Genomic DNA, 21559 nt, shown 5'->3' with positions numbered 1-21559 from the left:
TTTTCGAAACAGGTCATCTTAAAAGGTTTTTTGGGAGTGAAAGTGTATTATTTACCACAAAGGAAGGCAGTTTTGGACCACTTATTTGTAAAATTATTCGTATTAAATTTTAACAATGAGAGGGTTAAATCCCAGTCCAAATCTAAATTAATCTCTCAATTGTTTCCGCAAATCGCTTCTAAAAAATGCCGGGACGGTTCCCTCATTTACGCCGACCACTTTGCTCATGCTTGCCATCTGAGCTACTAGTACATTTCTAATGATTTTAGTATCTACAAAATGCTAAACTGCAACCTTTCTCGTTACAACCCTCGAAGCACAAATACCATTCATAATCTGCTAGTAATACGGATTTGGACATTTTCAACAGCAATACCATATAGGCATTCTCCTTGACACATGATACTGACGTAACAGGGCTGAAAGAAAAGCAATGCTGAACCAACGACCCCCAACTTAAGGATACTAGCAGTTGGATGCAGCGCTTGGTGGCCATACTAGATACCCCAATTGTTTACGGAGCTTCTCGTTATCCTACAGAAGAAGTGGGAGAAAATATTCCGCGTATTCCGGGACATTCACTAAACATAGTGAACTTCAGTCTGCATTACGAGATTGGATAGAAATTCAATTCGCAGAAGTTGATACAGATCCGCACTGAGAGAATATGTTTGTGCTAAGCAGACGGAAAAAGATAAATTACGCTCAAATGCGTATGCGTGTCAAAGTCTGGTTATGGAAAGAGAAATAATTAAGATACACTGAAGAAAAGTAAAATAAAATAAAACACTGTTTTGCGTCAAAGAATGTTGTATCTAGAGAGCACAAAACATGAAATACTACTATATAAACACTCTCACTAGGTCAAAGATTTCGCTATGATTTAATCACACCATGATTCGCATACTATGTGAATACTTAGTAATCATAGCTGAGATATCGTAAACACTATAGAAAAAGATGAGACGCAAATAACGTCAGAGTTTCCAGATATAATTTTTATATAGTAAGGAATTATGCAAGATTCCTCGTACACTTTTGAGACCTCTGAGACATAACTGATATTTTATGAACCTCATTCGCTTGAAAAATGCCGTGTCTTTCAAAGAAATTCTAAAATGTTATTGCATAAATGCATCCGGTCGTCACAGTTGTCAAGATCACATGTAAGGTCAGTGATAAGAGCACTCATAAACTTACAAGACAAATGCAAAATTACATACTTCACAGCAGGCGAGTTACGCCTCCAGAATAACTTATGATAGCTTCATTTATCTTTGTTGAGACTTTGGTACTGCATGACGTCAATGCCCAACCACTCGAGCCAAGACATCTCTAGGGATCGTCCGCCACGTTGCTGAGTCCCATCCATACCCTCTGTCGCCATAATTCAGGTAGTTCCGAAGATTCTCAGTGGATATTCAAATTAGAGTACTTTGAGTGCCAATCCACAAAGGCGACATCGACACCATCAGGAGCACTCGGTAAGCTTCCGTATAAGTAATACATAGTTACTGCTGCTCACATCTATAGCACTTTTTTAGGACCTGCACTCGGCCTTACCTTACCTTGTGGTCCCATAAGTAACGACCAGCTGTTGTGAAAGTTTATCGTCACGATGCCTCGCCGTCGTTCTGTTCAACATGTTTATAGGCGGTGTCCTACAATTTATAAATAACATTATCATGTTGGACCTGACTTAGTATTTCTACAGACGCTGCTAAATACCAGCAAATTGCTCCGCGAGACGCAGTATCTTACAAGACTTTAATGTTGTCCGAGACTGTGTGCTTGTTTTCTCCTAGTGCTAGTACATCCGCTGCTGTTGATGGACCTTTGTCGTATTCTCTCTAAGGGTATGTGATGCAGAGCCCACCAGGGGAAATTTTGTAACGACCAACAGGCAAAAGTTACATTTTAGAGCCCTTTCCGAATTCAAAATCTACAGCGCAGCTTTGGTGGATTGTGTAATTTAAGGTGGAGGGGGGCAGAAAGGATAGGAACTACTAATGTCAGCTGCATCAGGACGTTATGCGGAATCAGCTGCCACGAGTGTTTGTGTGCCGGACCGGGATTCGACCCAGGGATCTTGTGCTTAGATGGCAGGTGAGTCAGCCAGCGCCGCTTATCCATAGTCCCCGTCCACGACCGTCTCGGCATTACTTGTGCTGCTCTGCACTGTGGGGTACAGCCCGCCTCATAGTGGAATATGGGCGTTTTGGCTAACTTTTTGAAATTATTTCAAGTTGGTCGTAATACAGTTTATTATAACGACTATATATATATATATATATATATATATATATATATATATATATATATATATGTGTGTGTGTGTGTGTGTGTGTGTGTGTGTGTGTGTGTGTATGTATGTATGTGTGTGTGAAACTATATATATGTAAGAATACATATATAAAGGGTGCTACAAAAAGGTACGGCCAAACTTCCAGGAAATATTCCTCACACACAAAGAAAGAAAATATGTTATGTGCACATGTGTCTGGAAACGCTTACTTTCCATGTTAGAGCTCATTTTGTTACTTCTCTTCAAATCACATTAATCATGGAATGGAAACACACAGCAGCAGACCGCACCAGCGTGACTTCAAACACTTTGTTACAGGAAATGTTCAAAATGTCCTCCGTTAGCGAGGATAAATGCATCCACCCTCCGTTTACATGGAATCCCTGATGCGCTGATGCAGCCCTCGAGAATGGCGTATTGTATCACAGCCGTCCACAATACGAGCACGGAGAGTCTCTACATTTCGTACCGGGGTTGAGTAGACAAGAGCTTTCAAATGCCCCCATAAATGAAAGCCAAGAGGGTTGAGGTCAGGAGAGCGTGGAGGCCATGGAATTGGTCTGCCTCTACCAATCCATCGGTCACCGAATCTGTTGTTGAGAAGCGTACGAACACTTCGACTGAAATGTGCAGGAGCTCCATCGTGCATGAACCACATGTTGTGTCGTACTTGTAAAGGCACATGTTCTAGCAGCGCAGGTAGAATTTCCCGTATGAAATCATGATAACGTGCTCCATTGAGCGTAGGTAGAAGAACATGGGGCCCAATCAAGACATCACCAACAATGCCTGCCCAAACGTTCACCGAAAATCTGTGTTGATGTCATGATTGCAGAATTGCGTGCGGATTCTCGTCAGCCCACACATGTTGATTGTGAAAATTTGCAATTTGATCACGTTGGAATGAAGCTTAATCCGAAAAGATAACATTTGCACTGAAATAAGGATTGACACATTGTTGGATGAACCATTCGCAGAAGTGTACACGTGGAGGCCAATCAGCTGCTGATAGTGCCTGCACACGCTGTACATGGTACGGAAACAACTGGTTCTCCCGTAGCACTCTCCATACAGTGACGTGGTCAACGTTACCTTCTACAGCAGCAACTTCTCTGACGCTGACATTAGGGTTATCGTCAACTGCACGAAGAATTGCCTCGTCCACTGCAGGTGTCCTCGTCGTTCTAGGTCTTCCCCAGTCGCGAGTCATAGAATGGAATGTTCCGTGCTCCCTAAGACGCCGATCAATTGCTTCGAACGTCTTCCTGTCGGGACACCTTCGTTCTGGAAATCTGTCTCGATACAAACGTACCGCGCCACGGCTATTGCCCCGTGCTAATCCATACATCAAATGGGCATCTGCCAACTCCGCATTTGTAAACATTGCACTGACTGCAAAACCACGTTCGTGATGAACACTAACCTGTTGATGCTATGTACTGATGTGCTTGATGCTAGTACTGTAGAGCAATGAGTCGCATGTCAACACAAGCACCAAAGTCAACATTACCTTCCTTCAATTGGGCCAACAGGCGGTGAATCGAGGAAGTACAGTACATACTGACGAAACTAAAATGAGCTCTAACATGGAAATTAAGCGTTTTCGGACACACGTCAACATAACATCTTTTCTTTATTTGTGTGTGACGAATGTTTTCTGAAAGTTTGGCCGTACCTTTTTGTAACACTATATATATATATATATATATATATATATATATATATATATATATGTGTGTGTGTGTGTGTGTGAAACTATTTTAGTCGTGGAAACAAATTCAAAGAGTTAGCCATATATATAGATGGTAACATACACTCTTTTTTGAAACACATTTGCTTTTCTGAATTCTGAATTTCCCACAAAAACTTTCACGGATGTCCTCAGAGCTTGCTGTTACATCATGAGTCACCTACCTGTCTGCCAGACAGCTAGTACGTTTCCTACAATATCTCGCTAAACAAACAAACAGGTTCCAGAGAAGAACCCGCGTCTAGCTGTAGTAAATAACGACAATTATGGAACCTAGTTCAGATGAAATGAGGTACGAAAGAGAGTCAGATTTTCGCGAAATAGAACACGCTTCAAACTGCCGAAATGTACGTTAACTATTCTTTTAAGCGTCTTAGCGATTTTGCCAAATGTAGTTTCCACAAATGTAACCGGGCACCGCTAGGGATCTGATGTGAGGGAGCGCGGGCTTTTAGATGTGAATGATGACTTAATTCCCGTCAGCTGTTCACAGAAACGTTCGGCCGAATAACCACATGCAAAGTACTTTCGTCTGCATTACGACAATTATAATAGGGCCCCCAAATCAGTGTTAAAGAACACATTTTTGTTTGAAAGTGTTGTATTGCGGGCTGCTTTGTGATGTGCAACTCACAGGTTTCATGCACTCTTGATAGCCTGCGGCTAAATGCGGGGCTAGTCACGTCGCTAGCGCGAATGGGATGAGGGGATGTGACTATATACGTGCTTCTTGCCTTGGTGTCATGACATCCCCGTGCTTATTGAACTGCATGAAAAAGAAGTAAATTAGTTTCAAACTACGGCACGCACACACTTTATTCAACATGTAAACGGAATTCTGCATGACTCGCTGAAGTGTCGGAACTTCGATGCTGTCGATGACCTTGAATGGTTGTTTTCAGCTCAGCAATGGTCTTGTGGTTATTGCTGTACATGCTGTCTTTAATATAGCCCCACAAAAGGGAGACGCATATGTTCAGGACATCAAATACTACCCTGCTTCGATGGGATCCAGCTCCGTCTTACATGGACCACATCTCGTCGGAATCAGGTTAAGTTTGGATAATGGGGATGAAATCACCTTCCAAAAGCTTCAAGTAGTGTTCGGTAGCCACCGTGCCCTCAAGGAATATCGCACCGATGATTCCGTGACTGGGCACTGCGAGTCACACAGTCAACTGGTGAGGGTGAAGACACTTCTCGATCGCAAAATGTGGATTCTCAGTCCCCCAAATGCGCCAATTCTGCTTATTGATGAACCCATCCAAATGACAATGGGCGTCGCTAAACCAAACGATATATTAACATCATACTAATTACTATCATGCCCCGCGGCCAACTGTGTGCTTTTAACGTCCTGCCGCAAACCGTTCAGAAGTTATGGCGATTTTATTTCATATAGTTCAGTAATCGTCACCCTCTATGATAGTGACTGAAAAACTATAGCTGAATAGCTTCAGGTAAATGTCGGGATGGTTCCTTTGACAGGGCCCGGCTGACTTCCTTCCTCGGCTTTCCCTAATCCGATGAGACCGATAACCTCGCTGTTTGGTCTCTTCCCCCAAATCAACCCAACCCAACCTCAAAAGGCGTTCGAGGCAACTACGCCACCTCTCTTCCGAAGATTCCTTTTGCTTGAGCCTCTCTGTTGCACACACACCGACCTGTTGGGAAACTATCAGGGCGTATGTCAGGCCCTGCGCCATAACGAGCATAAACACTCGAGCTTTTCAACATCGGCAGCACTAGAATCTTGTAGCACTACCATCTTTAGGCAGTATGACAGGATCCCGAACAGGAACGGTTTTCCACGGCTGGCAGTCATAGTTTGAGACTGGAAGATGAGATGTTAGGAAGTCAGAGCTGTCTGTTACTATCCTAATATTAACGACAGATGCAGAAACCTAGTCATTCAGTAGCTCAGTATAACCGTTTTATTCGAAGAAGATGCCACTTATCGTCACCCAACACATAATTAAAACAATACGGGAACATCTCAAAACTTTATTCAGGTTACATCATGTTCTCCACCTACTACTTCCAAAAACTCCACTGTGATTCATGATGAACGTCATGAATCTTCTTTGGTGTATCTGTCTCATGACAGGCTTCCACTGGAGGCTCTCAATCAAGCATGTCCTGTTCTGAGCCTCTGCCTTCGTCTGTTTGCATGTTCAACCTCTTCTATTGCCATCCATCAGTCTGATTCTCTTTCCTTCTCATTCCTTCCACTTTCCCCTACATAATACGTTGTTGTAAACGATTCCTACGCAGTGTATGTCCCAGTTAACATATGATCGCTTTCAATAATCATCTTTCTTCCCCTATTTTCTTAATTACTTCTTGATTCTTCAGTCTGTCACTCCACTTCACCTTAAGCATTCTTCTCCACAGTTACATTTCGAAACATTCTAGATATCTATTCTTTTTAACTGTCCACGATTGATTAGTATACAACACTACGTTCCAGGCATAATACACTGAAGAGCCGAAGAAACTGTTACATGTGCATAATATCGTGTAGAACACCCGGCGAGCAAGCAGAAGTCCCGCAACACGACATGACATGGACTGTACTAATGTCTGAAGTAGTGCTGGAGGGAAGTGACACCATGAATCCTACACGGCTGTCCATAAATCCGTAAGAGTACGAGGGCGTGGAGATCTCTTCTCAACAGCACTTTGCAAGGCATCCGAGGTATGGTCAATAATGTCTGGGCAGTTTGGTGGCCAGCGGAAGTGTGTAAACACAGAAGTGTATTCCTGGAGCCACTCTGTAGCAATTATAAATGTGTGTCGCATTGTCCTGCTGGAAGTGTACAAAGCCGTCGGAACGCACAATGGACGTGAATGGATGCAGGTGATCAGACAGGATACTTACGTACGTGTCACCCGTCAGAGTCGTATCAAGACATATCACGGGTCTCATGCCACTCCAACTACATACGCCCCACACCATTAAAGAGCCTCCAATAGCTCTGACACTCCCCTGCTGACATGCAGGGTCCATGCATTCATGAGATTGTCTCCATACCCGTACACGTCCCTCCCCTCGATACAATTTGAAACGAGACTCGTCCAACCAGCCAACATGTTTCCAGTCATCAACAGTCCATTGTCGGTATTGACGGGGAGGCGTTAACCTTTGTATCACGCAGTCATCAAGGGTACACGAGTGGGCCTTAGGCTCCGAAAGCCCATACCGATGATGTTTCGATAAATGGTTTGCACGCTGACATTTGTTGATGGCCTAGCATTGAAATTTGCAGCAATTTGCGGAAGGGTTTCACTTCGGTCACGTTGAAAGATTCTATTCAGTCGTCGTTGGTCCCGTTCTTGCAGGATCTTTTACAGGCCTCAGCGATGTTGAAGATTTGATGTTTTACTGGACACCTGATATTCACGTTATACTCCTGAAATGGCCGTAAGGAAAAATCCCCACTTCATCGCTACCTCGGAGATGTTATGTCCCATCGCTCGTGCGCCGACAATACACCACGTTCTAACTCATTAAATCTTGATATCCTGCCATTGTGGGAGCATTAACCAATCTAACAACGGCGCCATACACTTTTTGTTCTATATAGGCATTTCCGACCGCAGCGCCGTATTCTGTCTCTGTACGTATATCTCTATTGAATACACTTGTCTATACCAGTTTCTTTGGCGCTTCAGTGTATTTAGCAAATCTTTTCCTCAGCTCAGCTAGAATTCGTATTGATAGTAACTTTTCAAATGGTTCAAATGGCTCTGAGCACTATGGGACTTAACTGCTGCGGTCATCAGTCCCCTAGAACTTAGAACTACTTAAACCTAACTAACCTAAGGACATCACACACATCCACGCCCGAGGCAGGTTTCGAATCTGCGACCGTAGCGGTCGCACGGTTCCAGACTGCAGCGCCTAGAACCGCATGGCTAACTGGAGATTATTCTCACCAATTTCGTCTTCCCTATATATTCACCGCAGACTTCTCGAAATACTCTTCAATATCGTCTGCAGCTCCTCTTCTGATTCTGCCAGTACTGGTTAAGCATCCGCGTATTTTGTAGCTTTTATCCATTCTCCTTCAATTACGATTCCTCTTTCATTCTCTACGGTCTTACCTATCAATTCCTCCTCTTAAATTTGTGTGTCTTCAATTACAGTGAGCATCCGTGCCTACATCCCTTCCGATACTCATATCTTGCGTCTTTTCGTTCCCTAGCCGGCCAGTGTGGCCGAGCGGTTCTAGGCCCTACAGTCTGTAACCGCGCGACCGCTACGGTCACAGGTTCGAATCCTGCCTCGGGCATGGATGTGTGTGATGTCCTTAGGTTAGTTAGGTTTAAGTAGTTCTAGGGGACTGATGACCTTAGAAGTTAAGTGCTCAGAGACATTTGAACAATTTTTTCATTCCCTACTACGTCACTTTTTGCTTTGTACACGCCTCCTTTCCAGTTTATATCAACATCTTTCACAATTCTCAGCAGTGTACTCCAGCTGACTCTATCTAAAGCCTTCTTCTAGTCGATAAAACAAACATACACCTCGTTGTTCATTTCTGCCATTCTTTCTCCAGTCATCCTCAGATAACCCATAGCATCCCTTCATCCTTTACCCTTGCCGAACCCAAAGTGGTCCACCCAATATTTTCCTCAATTTTCTTTTCGGTTCTCCTTGGTATGACTTTCGTTATAGCCTTTGTAACATGACTGATGAAACTATTTGTCCTATAGTCTTTGCGTTCTTTTGCGTTGCTCTTTTTAGGTAAAAGTATGTGCAAGATCTTGAGTAGATCTTGAAGTCAATTTTCTATGCCATAAATTACATTTAGTATTTCAGTCAATCTGGCAATTGAATTTGACCTAAGACTTTCAGTGCCTCAGATTGTATCATGAATGATGCATACAAAAATAAAAACGTGACGGCCCTCACCAAGTAATTATGTTACAGTCCATCACGGTTAATGGCAAATGTCTATTTGTTCCCTGTAACCGGACGAGTTTGAAAGAAAGAAGGAACAACGGTTCAGAGACAACATCACAAAACATTAATCTGCAATGCAAGTCCATGTAAACGATGCGTTTCGAAAAGAACTGAGCACAGCCTACAATGAAATTGTGAAGCAAACACTGCTTCGTTGAAAGATGGCTTATTATTAGCACTGACACATTCCATCGCTACCTGTTGCGGCTTCCTTGTTGGCCAGGATGTCTACCTCGATATGTCTAGAATAATAGACCTGCATCTACACACCGCTTCAAGTATTTGCTTCTGGTATCGCTATTATTTCCTTCGTTTCCTCTTCAGTTCGCAGAAGGTGTGCGGCAAGAAATCGCACTAAGCGTCCGTATTAGCTCCAATTTTCGTGATTGTCTCGTCTTGGTATTTCCAGAGGTTTTTGTAGGAGAAAGTAATACACTTCCTGACACAAAAGCTGGAAGAACCCTGGAAGGGAGGAGGAAACGAAACGAAACTTCACTGGGTGAGAGGGTACGTGACGTAGATGCAAAGATAACGAAATCCAGTTAAATTTTCAAGAAGCTTGGCAATAAGTGCCCACTTATATGTACTCCTCTTTCGGCCTTGCTGCATGAACTGATTGGTTTGGTGGTGGTGGTGGGGGGGTCATAAAGCTGTTGTACCCCTCCTTAGGCAAGCTATCCCGCAACTGTTGTAACTGGACCTTGATATCCTGGATACTGACAGTGGGATGGAACTGACGTTCGAGCTAGTCCCAAACATGTTATATCAGGGAAAAATCTGGTGGTCTTGAGAGCAACAGAAGTACCTCAAGATCACACATACAGATTGTAGAGGTATCAGGGAGAAATCTGGAGGTCTTGAGGACTATGGAAGTATCTCACCATCACACAGACAGATTATAGAGATATTGGGGACAAATCTGGTGGTCTTTAGGGCTACGGAAGTAACTCAACGTCACGCCGGCAGATTATAGAGACGTCAGTGACAAATCTGGTGGTCTTGAGGGCTATGGAAGAACCTCACCATCACGCAGACAGATTATAGAGATATCGGGGACAAATCTGGTGGTCTTGAGGGCTACAGAAGTACCTCACCATCCCGCAGACATATTATATGGGGACAAATCTGATGGTCTTGAGGGCTACAAAAATACCTCAACATCACGCAGACAGATTATCGGGGACAAATCTGGTGGTCTTGAGGACTATGGAAGAACCTCACCATCACGCAGACAGATTATAGAGATATCAGGGACAAATCTGGCGGTCTTGAGGGCTACGGAAGTACCTCACCATCGTGCAGACAGATTATAGAGATATCAGGAAAAAATCTGGTGGTCTTGAGGGCTACGAAAGTACCTCACCATCATGCAGACAGATTATAGAGATGTCGGGGACAAATCTGGTAGTCTTGAGGCCTATAGAAGTACCTCAACATGATGCAGACAGATTATAGAGATACAAGCTAAGTTTGGACGAACATTGTCCTGTTGAAAATGGCATCACGATACTGTCACATGAGAGGTAACACACGGATGTACGTGACTTACTGTTTTGTCGTCAGAGTTCTCTCAATCACTGCCAGAGGTGACCTGAATCATACATCCCCACATTATGGCACCAGGAGTAACAGCGCTGTGATACTCTGAAACATTGGAATAACGGAACCTCTCCCCAGGTCGTCGCCGTAATCGTCGACGACGGTCATCCCGGACGGTGCTGAACCGCAAATCATCGCTGAACACAAAGCGATGCCATTCATCGGCAGTCTGTGCTTTCTGGTCATGGTTGGTTGCTTGGTTGGTTGGTTGGTGGAGGGGGGAGCCATGCGGAGTGGCCACGTGGTCTGAGGCACCATCTCACGAACTGCGAGTCCGCCCTTGTGCATAGGTGTATATGTTATTCTTAACATAAGTTAGGTAAAGCAAATTTAAGTAGCGTGTAAGTCGAGGGACCAATGACCTCAGCAGTTTGGTTCCTTAGTAATTCACACACATCTGAACACTTGAATATTTTGAACATTTGTGAGGGTGGGGGTGTGGGGTGGGGGGGAGGGGGACCAAACAGCGGGGTCATCGGTCCCGTCGGATTAGCTAAGGATGGGGAAGGAAGTCCGCCGTGCACTTTCAAAGCAACCATCCTAGAATCTGCCTGAAGTAATTTAGGGAAATCACGGAAAACCTAAATCAGGATGGCTGGACGTGGGTTGGAACCGCCGTCCTCCCGAATGCGAGTCCAGTGTGCTAACCAATGCGCCGCCTCCGACTTCTTCCACTGCAAAAGCAGCCATCTGTTCTGTGGTGTTAAAGGCAGCCTACTCCTGGGATGGTAATTCCCTAGTTTGTGTGGTCCTCCTTCGTAGTTTTCAGAGCTGGTCGAAAGTAACCATGACGACGAGTGTGCCAGACTTTTCATTCATCCAACATCGGGCCGCAGTCACTTCCGAATGCCCCTTAAATCTGGATATGGCACGATTCGATCAGGCGGCTGAATGGGGACCCACAACGAGGGCCCTTTCAGACTCTTTTTAGGTGCTGATAACGCTGTCTGACATGAGAACGCGGCATGTCTGTGTACTTCGCAGTGGTCACTCCACATCCAACACGGTTCTTGCCCATTATATACCCCACCGGGCCTGATAATAACAGTAAACACAAACAAAATTAAAGGACACTGCTAGCCGCTTTAAGGGCCACAGAAAATTTCATTTGTAAGTCATTTACACACCAGTCGATGGCGCGTATTTGTACGAAGTTACATCGACATCCGACCACTTCTTGCAAATACTGGGATTTGGATGCCCTCTGTTTACGCTGATAGTCACAAGGAGGCGTTGACACAGCAACTATGTGACTACAACAATGTCTATATCCACACTTACATGATTAATCTGCAATTTACGCTTCAGTGTTAGGCGGATGGTTCACAGAATTACTTTGAGACTATTTCTCCACCATTCCACTCTCGAATATATTTCCATGAGAGCTCTCATTCCTCTTCTTGTATTACCTTGGTCATTTCTCCCTATGTAGTTGTAAATCAAGAAAATGAAAGTTGGTGACTGAAATTCTGTGCAAAGATCTTGTGTGACGAAAAATGCCTTTGTTGTAATTGTCGCTACCTTTTCTGTCAGGCAGGGTATGTTTACAGACACATTTTGGAACGTACGCTCTCGGAATAACAAGAGTAAAGGCTCTGTGATGCACAATACCTTTCTCGTAGCCTCTGCAACTGCGGTTTGATGGGCACATCCCTAACGATTTCGCCGTTAGTGATAGAACCCCTAGCTAAACTGGCCGCTCTTCGTTGGATATTCTATATTAGACCAACCTGTAAGGGTTGCCCACTGACGACCAACACTCAAGAAGCGCTCGCACACTTTCTTTACTTTGTATATATGGCTCAAATGGCTCTGAGCACTATGGGACTTAACTGCTACGGTCATGAGTCCCCTAGAACTTAGAAGAACTTAAACTTAACTAACCTAAGGACAGCACACAACACCCAGCCATCACTAGGCAGAGAAAATCCCTGACCCCGCCGGGAATTGAACCCGGGAACCCGGGCGTGGGAAGCGAGAACGCTACCGCACGACCACGAGATGCGGGCAACTTTGTATATATACCTGTAAATTAAACTATATAAGTTCTTGCAAATACTGGGATTTGGATGCCCTCTGTTTACGCTGATAGTCACAAGGAGGCGTTGACACAGCAACTATGTGACTACAACAATGTCTATATCCACACTTACATGATTAATCTGCAATTTACGCTTCAGTGTTAGGCGGATGGTTCATAGAATGACTTTGAGACTATTTCTCCACCATTCCACTCTCGAATATATTTCCATGAGAGGTCTCATTCCTCTTCTTTTATTACCTTGGTCATTTCTCCCTATGTAGTTGTAAATCAAGAAAATGAAAGTTGGTGACTGAAATTCTGTGCAAAGATCTTGTGTGACGAAAAATGCCTTTGTTGTAATTATCGCTTCCCCAACGTGCTTGCCACATCGTAGTGGATCTTTTCTCCGACGCAGAACAATACGGGGCACTTTCAGTGATTAAATACACTTGTAATGATAACTACTTTATACATCCTTGATCCTTTACTTTTATTATTTGGTACTTCAGTGTAAATGAAACTTAATGTATGCGATAAATTTTATGTACTGCTTCATGTACCTTCAATTCTATGCATTTTACGTGTATGCATGAGCCGGTAGGAAATGTTTTATCTGTACAAAATTTTGTTAACAATGAGGTGAGAAGTGAAAGGTGTTCCTTGACGCAGGGGCTCGGTAACGTAACGACGGGCGGATGAGGATGTGCGTTTAATCGATGCTATGAGCGGAATTTTCGTAGAGAGAAGGGCAGTTTTGTTTCTGTCGAAAGTCAGATGGTAGTGTATGGAGGGCACAATTACAGTAATGAGTCGCAGGAAGCAGTCTGAATACGTAGAAACGAGCGGAACACAGAACTTTCATGAAAAACGTCATCGCAGTATTGCTGCCGTAAAAGGTGAGGTTTCGGGAATAAATACGACATTTATAATTGCGACCAAATAGAGCATTCCCAAGAGGAGAAGATTACAAGACGAGGAGATGCAAGAGGCAAGATTTCGAGACCATATAATCTGGCTGAGGACGAACACAGAAGTTCAAAAGATTTTCAAGACATCAAAGGCAAAAAAGAACCATTCATCGCCAAACATGTGTACATGCTGAAATCGCTGAGTCAATGTACGAAACAGACACCAGCTTCATTTTTCTTGGACAGGAACTGTGAACTACGGGGCAGTAATACAGAAGGAGGTGTGAAAAGTTATTACACTCATTATTTGGTATTCGAAAGAGCGAACTGTGAACAGATCTGCAATTGTTAATTTATTTCATGTGATTACTAAAGCGCATGTTACCTGAAAAATAAGACGCGCAAATAAAAATACTAAAATACATATTTACGCGGGTGCTCATTCTTGTGTGCATAAAATAGTATCCATATTTCAACCGCAGCACATTCTAGTATCATACCCCTTCTACAACAATTTAAAATTTTTCGTCTTGATAGTTCTATGAAGAGAGGCAGCGGGAATTACTTACTGCAGTTTTCTAAAATAATTCATTCATTGACAAGATAGCAGCCTTCCATCTTGTCTTTTTACCTGTGGACCACCGGACGTCTGCCACACGACGACTCCATCAATAGTCAGCTACAGTGGCAGCATCCCAGGAGAGCCAAGAAAAAATTCTGATTCATATTCGGGGCCAGACATTGTTTTCCACATCTCCGTAAACAATTATCTAACAACGGACTTCACCTGTGAAGATGAACTAAACTCAGATGAATATAAAGGACAGTGAAGATTAAAGACAGTTATGTGAAAGAATAACACTTAGCCTAAATATTTATTTTTTTCACTCACGCTTAAATGCTCTCGCAAATAAATGTTGTTGTCTCGCTACTTAAGCTGACCATGAAAGTATATATGCTTGACTATGAAGTACAAAACTGAAAAAAAAAAAATTACCTTTATCATCAGAGGTTAATAAAATAGTTTATAAATAAATCTATTTTTAAAAGTTCACGTCCATACATATATTTGATAGAAACAGAGTTTGGATGATATATATGCAACCACACGCAATAGTACCGGTATTTCGATAGGCAGTACCTGTAATAGACAGGTGTGAGGTTAGCGGGCTATAGACTCAACAGAAACATTAGTCTCGCACCAAATTATTTTAATGAAACTGTTGAGGGAAGGTACAGCATTCCAGGTGTGTGTTATTGGTAGTGTCATCGGGTAGTCATTCTGGAATACATTTGAGGTATTCTAGCGTATGAATGCAGTACTGCATAGTGCATAGACGATCAGTCAGTAAGAGTAAAATACCTTATCATCATGGTTTACAATTTTTATTTGCTATCAACAATGACAGAGTAGTAAGTGGCCATTTTTTACAAGATTAAGTGTTACGTCAGAGTCATTTAGTCATTCAGTTGGACTTTTAAGACATAACACGGCCACGATGTTGTTTAGATACTGATGGTATTTAATTACAACGGATACATATATATTAACTGTTTTAATACCTGTGACACTCTCTTCCCTATTTCTCGATTAGAAAAAAAATGAGCTACCATTTTTTCAACTTTTTCAGTGTCCTCGTGAACCCTATCCGATATTTCTGTTGTTAACACTATGAGCTTCCTCCGAAGAACTAGCAGATTAATACTACACGGAAAACCAATATGCATTTGGATCGCACCTCCTTGACCCCTGTTGTATGTTTGTATGTATGTATTAAAAACGTGGCAATGAAAAGCCGTCTTTAGTGCGCCTTCCCCACAACATTTTGCATGTGATGGTACAAATTTACGTTTTCGTAATCGTTCTTAGTTATTTAGCTGAGTCGACAACCTATATGTTTGATTTATCGGGTACCTGAAATTCAATGCAATTTTGTTTTGCATTCTTGTGTAGGATCAGAGGCTTTTTATTGTTTAAGGTCAATTCCTACTCTCTCGCATCATCCAGGAAACTTGTTTGATACATTTCTCAGTTCATTTTGACCTTCTTATGACTAGACCAGAATATACACAAAAACGTCATCTGCAAACAATATAAGACGGCCGTTTGTATAGCTAAAAGAACAGCAGAGCATATAACACTTCCTTGAGCAACTGCAGATATTACTTTAGTTTCACTGCGCACAGTGTCGCTTCTGACAGGAGTCTACGAATCGAATCGCACAATTGGGAGGCTACTCCATGAACATGTAATTTGATTAGGCGCCACTTGTGAGGAATTGAGACAAAAGCCTCCTGAATATCTAGAAATGTTGGATCAACCTGAGATCTCCTGTCGAAAGCACTCATTTCGTCGGGTGAATAAAGAGCCAGTTGTGTTTCACAACAACGATACACAGTGCGTCCAGTTCCGTTACGACTGTTTGTTTGAAATTCCAAACAGCAATGCTCTCTCGTGGCGAGTTATGGCGTTACGATCCTCAAAGTTTCTACAAAAGGCCGAAGTGCAGAAGGTGTCCTGACCGAAAATGTAATAGTACGTGTCTGACACTGGCCGGGAAATGGCGGTGGAGCAGTGAGGCTGCATCAAGTTTTTCGAGTCCTCCATCATTTGTGGGCGAGAATTTGTCAAATTCGATCCAAATACCGAGAGCCAGGTTACTGGTCATCCCTCCATGACAATGTCCTAGTTCACAAAGCGATGTTAGTAGCAAATGGATGACACGCGCCATATTCACCTGATCTGGCCCCAGTCAACTTCTGGTTGCTCCCCGGTTTGAAGCAGGCAATGCTGTTACTGCTGTTGTTGTTGTTGTTGTTGTGGTGGTCTTCAGTCCTAAGACTGGTTTGATGCAGCTCTCAATGCTAATCTATCCCGTGCAAGCCTCTTCATCTCCGAGTAATTACTGCAGCCAACATCCTCCTGAATCTGCGTACTTTATTCATCTCTTGGTCTCCCTCTACGATTTTTACCCCAACACTTCCCTCCAGTAGTAAATTGAAGATCCCTTGATGCCTCAGAATGTGTTCTGCCAACCGATACCCTCTTCTATTCAGATTGTGCCACAAATTTCTCTTTTCCCCAGATCTATTCAGTGCCTCCTCATTCGTTACATGATCATTCCATTTAATTTTCAGCGTTCTTCTGTAACTTTTGAAATGCTTCTATTCTCCACTAGTCAAAATTATTTATCGTGCATATTTCACTTCCGTATATTGCTACACTCAATACAAATTCTTTCAGGAAAGACAATTAAATCTATTATCGATGTTAACAAATTTCTCTTCTTCAAAAACGCTTTCCTTGCCATTGCCAGTCTACATTCCACATCCTCCCTACATCGGACGCCATCAGTTATTTTGCTGTCCAAACACAAACCTCGTCCACTACTTTAAGTGTCTCATTTCCTAAACTAGTTCTCTCAGCATCACCTGATTTGGTTAAACTACTTTCCATTATCCTAGTTTTGATTTTGTTGACTTTCATCTTATATTATCCCTTCAAGTCACTGTCCATACCATTCAACTTCTCTTCCAACCACTTTTCCGTCTCTGACAAAAGTGCAATGTCGTCATAAAACCTAAAGGTTTTTGATATTTTACTATAAAAATACAGCGACCAGCCACTTTTTTTAATTGCGTTTTATTTATGCCAATATGCATTTCGGGTTTGCACCCATCTTCAGCTGGCAAATTAATTATTTTTAAAGGAAACCCCCATATAGTAAACAAGATAATTTATTACAAAAGGATGTTGACGATATAATAATCTTATTTGACGGCACAGCAGAAGAAATTGATAACCTTGCAAAAGAAATGAATAAAATGCTTCAGAACATCATCTTCACTGTAAAACATCAAACAGAAGTAGGTTCAAATTTTCTGGATCTCTGCGTAATTAGCTCCAACAACAAACACAAATTTCAAGTATACAGGAAACCAACATACACAGGTAACACAATTAATAAATCATCCTGCCACCCGGATAAACATAAGATGGCTTTACACAGAGCAATGCTAAACAGAATGCACAAAATACCACTAGAACCATCTGACCAAATTCAAGAACTAAACACCATGAAAGCAACTGCTTACAATAATGGTTACAATCCAAAATTAATAGATGAACTAAACTCTAAGATAAATCCCCACATAACCAAATACAATAACAAAACAGCATTAAAGAATACCACAACAAAGCCAAAAGAAAAATATGTAAGCTTGCCATTTGTAGGAAAACTGTCATATAAAATAGCAAATCTGTTCCGAGGAACAGATATCAGAATCAGCTACTATACAAGTAACAAAATAAAGGCCAAAGCTATTCATAACACTAAAAATAATACCAAACCGTACAATCAATCAGGAATATACAAACTGCAACTCATGTCGAAAGACATACATAGGCCAAACAGGTAGAAACTTCAACATACGTTTTCGAGAACACATGGATGCTCTTCGTTTAAAAAACTTAAATAAATCCACATTTGCCCAACATGTAGCAGAAGAAGAACATCAAGTAACAGACATATCCCATAACCTACAAGTTCTCCACCTAGCCAACAAAGGACAAAGAATGAACCTCCTAGAAGACATCGAAATTTATTCACATAAACATGCATCCCCTTCTGACATACGTAACGACCAAACAGAGTTACCAAACCGAATATTTCTGAAAAACTTCCATACTCTACTTATCAAACCACTTACTAAACACAATCAAGAAATAACATAATCTAATATAAATCCAACTGCTTTGTATAAATGTGTTATGTTAGTTTATTATCTTCAATACTGCCTAAGAAACAAAACAAAAAAACTTAGTATACATCGAACTTAGAATACTTCTATCACCCAAGTCAACGTTTAGTAAACGGTAGCTTAGCTGGAACTTCAAAACTTTCGTAAAATATAACTCTGACCACAGATAAATTGCTTATATGTAAAAAAAAAAAAAACTGTCAGTCGACAACATGGCGGATAACGCAGTGCGCCGGTGCAAAATACGTGACAAAAAGTGTTTGTGCTGTTACAAAAAAGAAGAAAGGCCAAGAAAAAACAAGGAGAGGAGAACGTAAGTAAAATGAACAACTGATAGTGCGTAAATTTAAACTCGCGAAATTGAAGTAAATGATTGGAATCGTTGCTTTTGCACAGGCCAGCTGCAGCATCCAAACTGCTGTCGATATTTTACCACTGTAGAAACTGAAGATACGTGTAATTTGCCAGCTGAAGATGGGTGCAAACCCGAAATGCATATTGGCATTAATAAAACCCAACAAAAAAGTGGCTGGTCGCTGTATTTTTATAGTAAAATATCATTATCCACGGTCACGGAGCTCAACAATCCAAATAAAATGGACAAATTGCTAAAGGTTTTTATTTCTTCTCCCTGGACTTGAATTTATGCTCCAATTAGACTTTTGTTTTCTTCACTGCTTGCTCAATATACAGATCGTATAACACTGGGTATAGGCTACAACCCTGTCTCACCCCTTCTCAAAGAATGCTTCCTTTTAGTGCAACCTGGTTTCTGTACAAACTGTAAATAGTCTTCCGCTCCCTGGATTTTCCCTTTGCCACCTTTAGAATTTGAATGGGAGTATTTCAGTCAACCTTTCTCGAAGTTTACAAACGCTCTAAACGTAGATTTTTCTTTCCTTAACCTATCTTCTATGAGAAGTCGTACAGCCAGTATTGTCTCGCGTGTTCCTAGAGTCCTCCAAAATCCAAACTGATCTTCCCCGAGGTCGGCTTCTGCCAGTTTTCCATTCTTCTGTAAAGAATTCGTGTTAGTATTTTGCAACCGTGACTTATTGAACTGATAGTTTGGTAATTTTCACACCTGTCAGCACCTGATTTCATTGGAATTGGAAGCTGGCAATAACGGACCCAATTACGGTGCAACTGAGGACATTCAATTCTACTGCAGCACTAAATGCAGTTGCAAAAATGGGCTGTAGTGTCTGCTCCAAGAGAGTTTTAAGACGATTTTAGTTACGTATTGATTCAAGAGGAGACTAATAGAGTGATTTTGTGCACATAATCAATGACATTTATTTTTCATAGCCACGGTTTTAATGGAACTGTGATGCATTGTGTATTATCCGAAACCGTGCTGGTTAGATGTCGATCGATCGTTTCCTGTTGGGTGCTTGCAAACAGCGTTGAAATCTAACGTTAGCAGCGACCGAAAACATGTGAATATCGGTCAGCTACTGCGCCGTGAGTCTCGTCAGAGTGAACAGTTGATACAGTGGCGCTGGGCCGCAGAGTGGTGGGCGTTCGGGCGTGCAGTGGCCCGCAGCCCGCAGATGACGGTGAGGGTCAGGGTCGGCGCGCGGCGCGTGATGAGGGGAGTGGTGGGGAGCAGCAGCTGGCTCGTCGCGACGCCGGCGAGCCCGCACTAGCTCCCAGGCGTTGCGCGCGAGCGGCTGACGCCAGCGATTTATCTCGTGCCCTCGCCTACTTAAGGCTGCAACGCCGCGCGTCACTCCCTCACGTCCGGCCACGCGCAGACATGAGGACCGCGGCGGCGCTGTGCGTCCTGCTGGCCGTCGTGGCCGCCGCAGCTGCGGCGCCCAACCCGGAAGGTGAGTCTCTGTCTCAGTCCCCGTACCCTCCTGCTGTCACCACCTCCACTAGCAGTGGCCGCCATCGTCCGACTGTTTTGCTCCTGTGGTCTGCAGTTCGATAACTGGCCTCTGACGTCACATGTTGCGACACTGTCGTGACAAGTAGGTTGTCGTCTGGAGGCAGACGCCACAGCGCTACCTTCTCTGCGGGATGCGAAACCTGTTGAAAGTCCCGACCTTCTACTACACCAGGGGACAAAAAAATCTACAATCATTTATGGTACAGGCATGATAAAAATCACTTTAACTGGTTCGTCGCTCGGTTGCTGGTAGAATAACCTCACAATTATAAACTAAAATCACAACATTATGAATGTTCTATAGTATTCACTTATTTAATTATCTAGTTTTTCGTTACAAGGCCAGCATCAGACTTTATTTATTTTATTGTGGTTATCTGTGTGATCCGCATATTCTGTTTTATATAAAGTTTACCTCTTCCCTACAGTACGAAAACTTCCTCATACTGTTGTTGTTGTTGTGGTCTTCAGTCCTGAGACTGGTTTGATGCAGCTCTCCATGCTACTCTATCCTTTGCAAGCTTCTTCATCTCCCAGTACCTACTGCAATCTACATCTTTCTGAATCTGCTTAGTGTATTCATCTCCCTCTACGAGTTTTACCCTCCACGCTGCCCTCCAATACTAAATTGGTGATCCCTTGATGCCTCAGAACATGTCCTACCAACCGATCCCTTCTCCTAGTCAAGTTGTGCCACAAACTCCTCTTCTCCCCAATCCTATTCAATACCTCCTTATACTACTGATACATAATTCAACTTACGTACCGGCCGTTGTGGCCGTGCGGTTCTAGCCGCTTCAGTCTGGAACCTCGTGACCGCTACGGTCGCAGGTTCGAATCCTGCCTCGGGCATGGGTGTGTGTGATATCCTTAGGTTGGTTAGGTTTAAGTAGTTCTAAGTTCTAGGAGACTGATGACCACAGATGTTAAGTCCCATAGTGCTTAAAGCCATTTTTCAACTTACGTAATTCATGTAACAATTGTCAATTATTTTACTTTTTAACGTGTTTCTACATCACTTTGTCAATGAAATATCTTTCCATGATATTCTTCAGTAGTCTTGTCTTGTATTAATTTTATTTTGTTGTGAATGTCAATTCAATTTAATTCTTAAGTGTTGTTGTAGTGTTCAGTGCAGAGACTGGTTTGATGCAGCTCTACGTGCTACTCTATCCTGTGCAGCTCCTTCACCTCCGAGTAACTACTGCAAGCTACATCCTTCCGAATCTGTTTAGCGTATTCATGCCTTGGCCTCCCTCTTCAATTTTTACCCTCTGCGCTTCCCTCCAATACAAAGCTGATGATCCCTTGATGCCTCAAAACGGGCCCTACCAATCTATCCATTATCCT

At 42.6% G+C, this 21559-nt stretch overlaps 1 protein-coding gene across 1 annotated transcript in view; it reads left to right on the top strand.

Annotated features, from left to right (window-relative positions):
• Nucleotides 1–19955: 19955 nt before the first annotated feature.
• LOC126161403 (allergen Cr-PI-like) overlaps nucleotides 19956–21559 on the top strand; it is a 117817-nt gene continuing 116213 nt past the window's right edge. The window contains exon 1 of the mRNA XM_049917181.1: nucleotides 19956–20147. Within this exon, the coding sequence (XP_049773138.1) occupies nucleotides 20075–20147 (73 nt within the window). The 5' untranslated portion in view covers nucleotides 19956–20074. The remainder of the gene's footprint in view (nucleotides 20148–21559) is intronic.

Source organism: Schistocerca cancellata, chromosome 2 (genome assembly GCF_023864275.1).
Source record: "Schistocerca cancellata isolate TAMUIC-IGC-003103 chromosome 2, iqSchCanc2.1, whole genome shotgun sequence".
Taxonomy (NCBI): Eukaryota; Metazoa; Arthropoda; class Insecta; order Orthoptera; family Acrididae; genus Schistocerca; species Schistocerca cancellata.
This window is presented reverse-complemented; position numbering and strand designations above follow the sequence as displayed.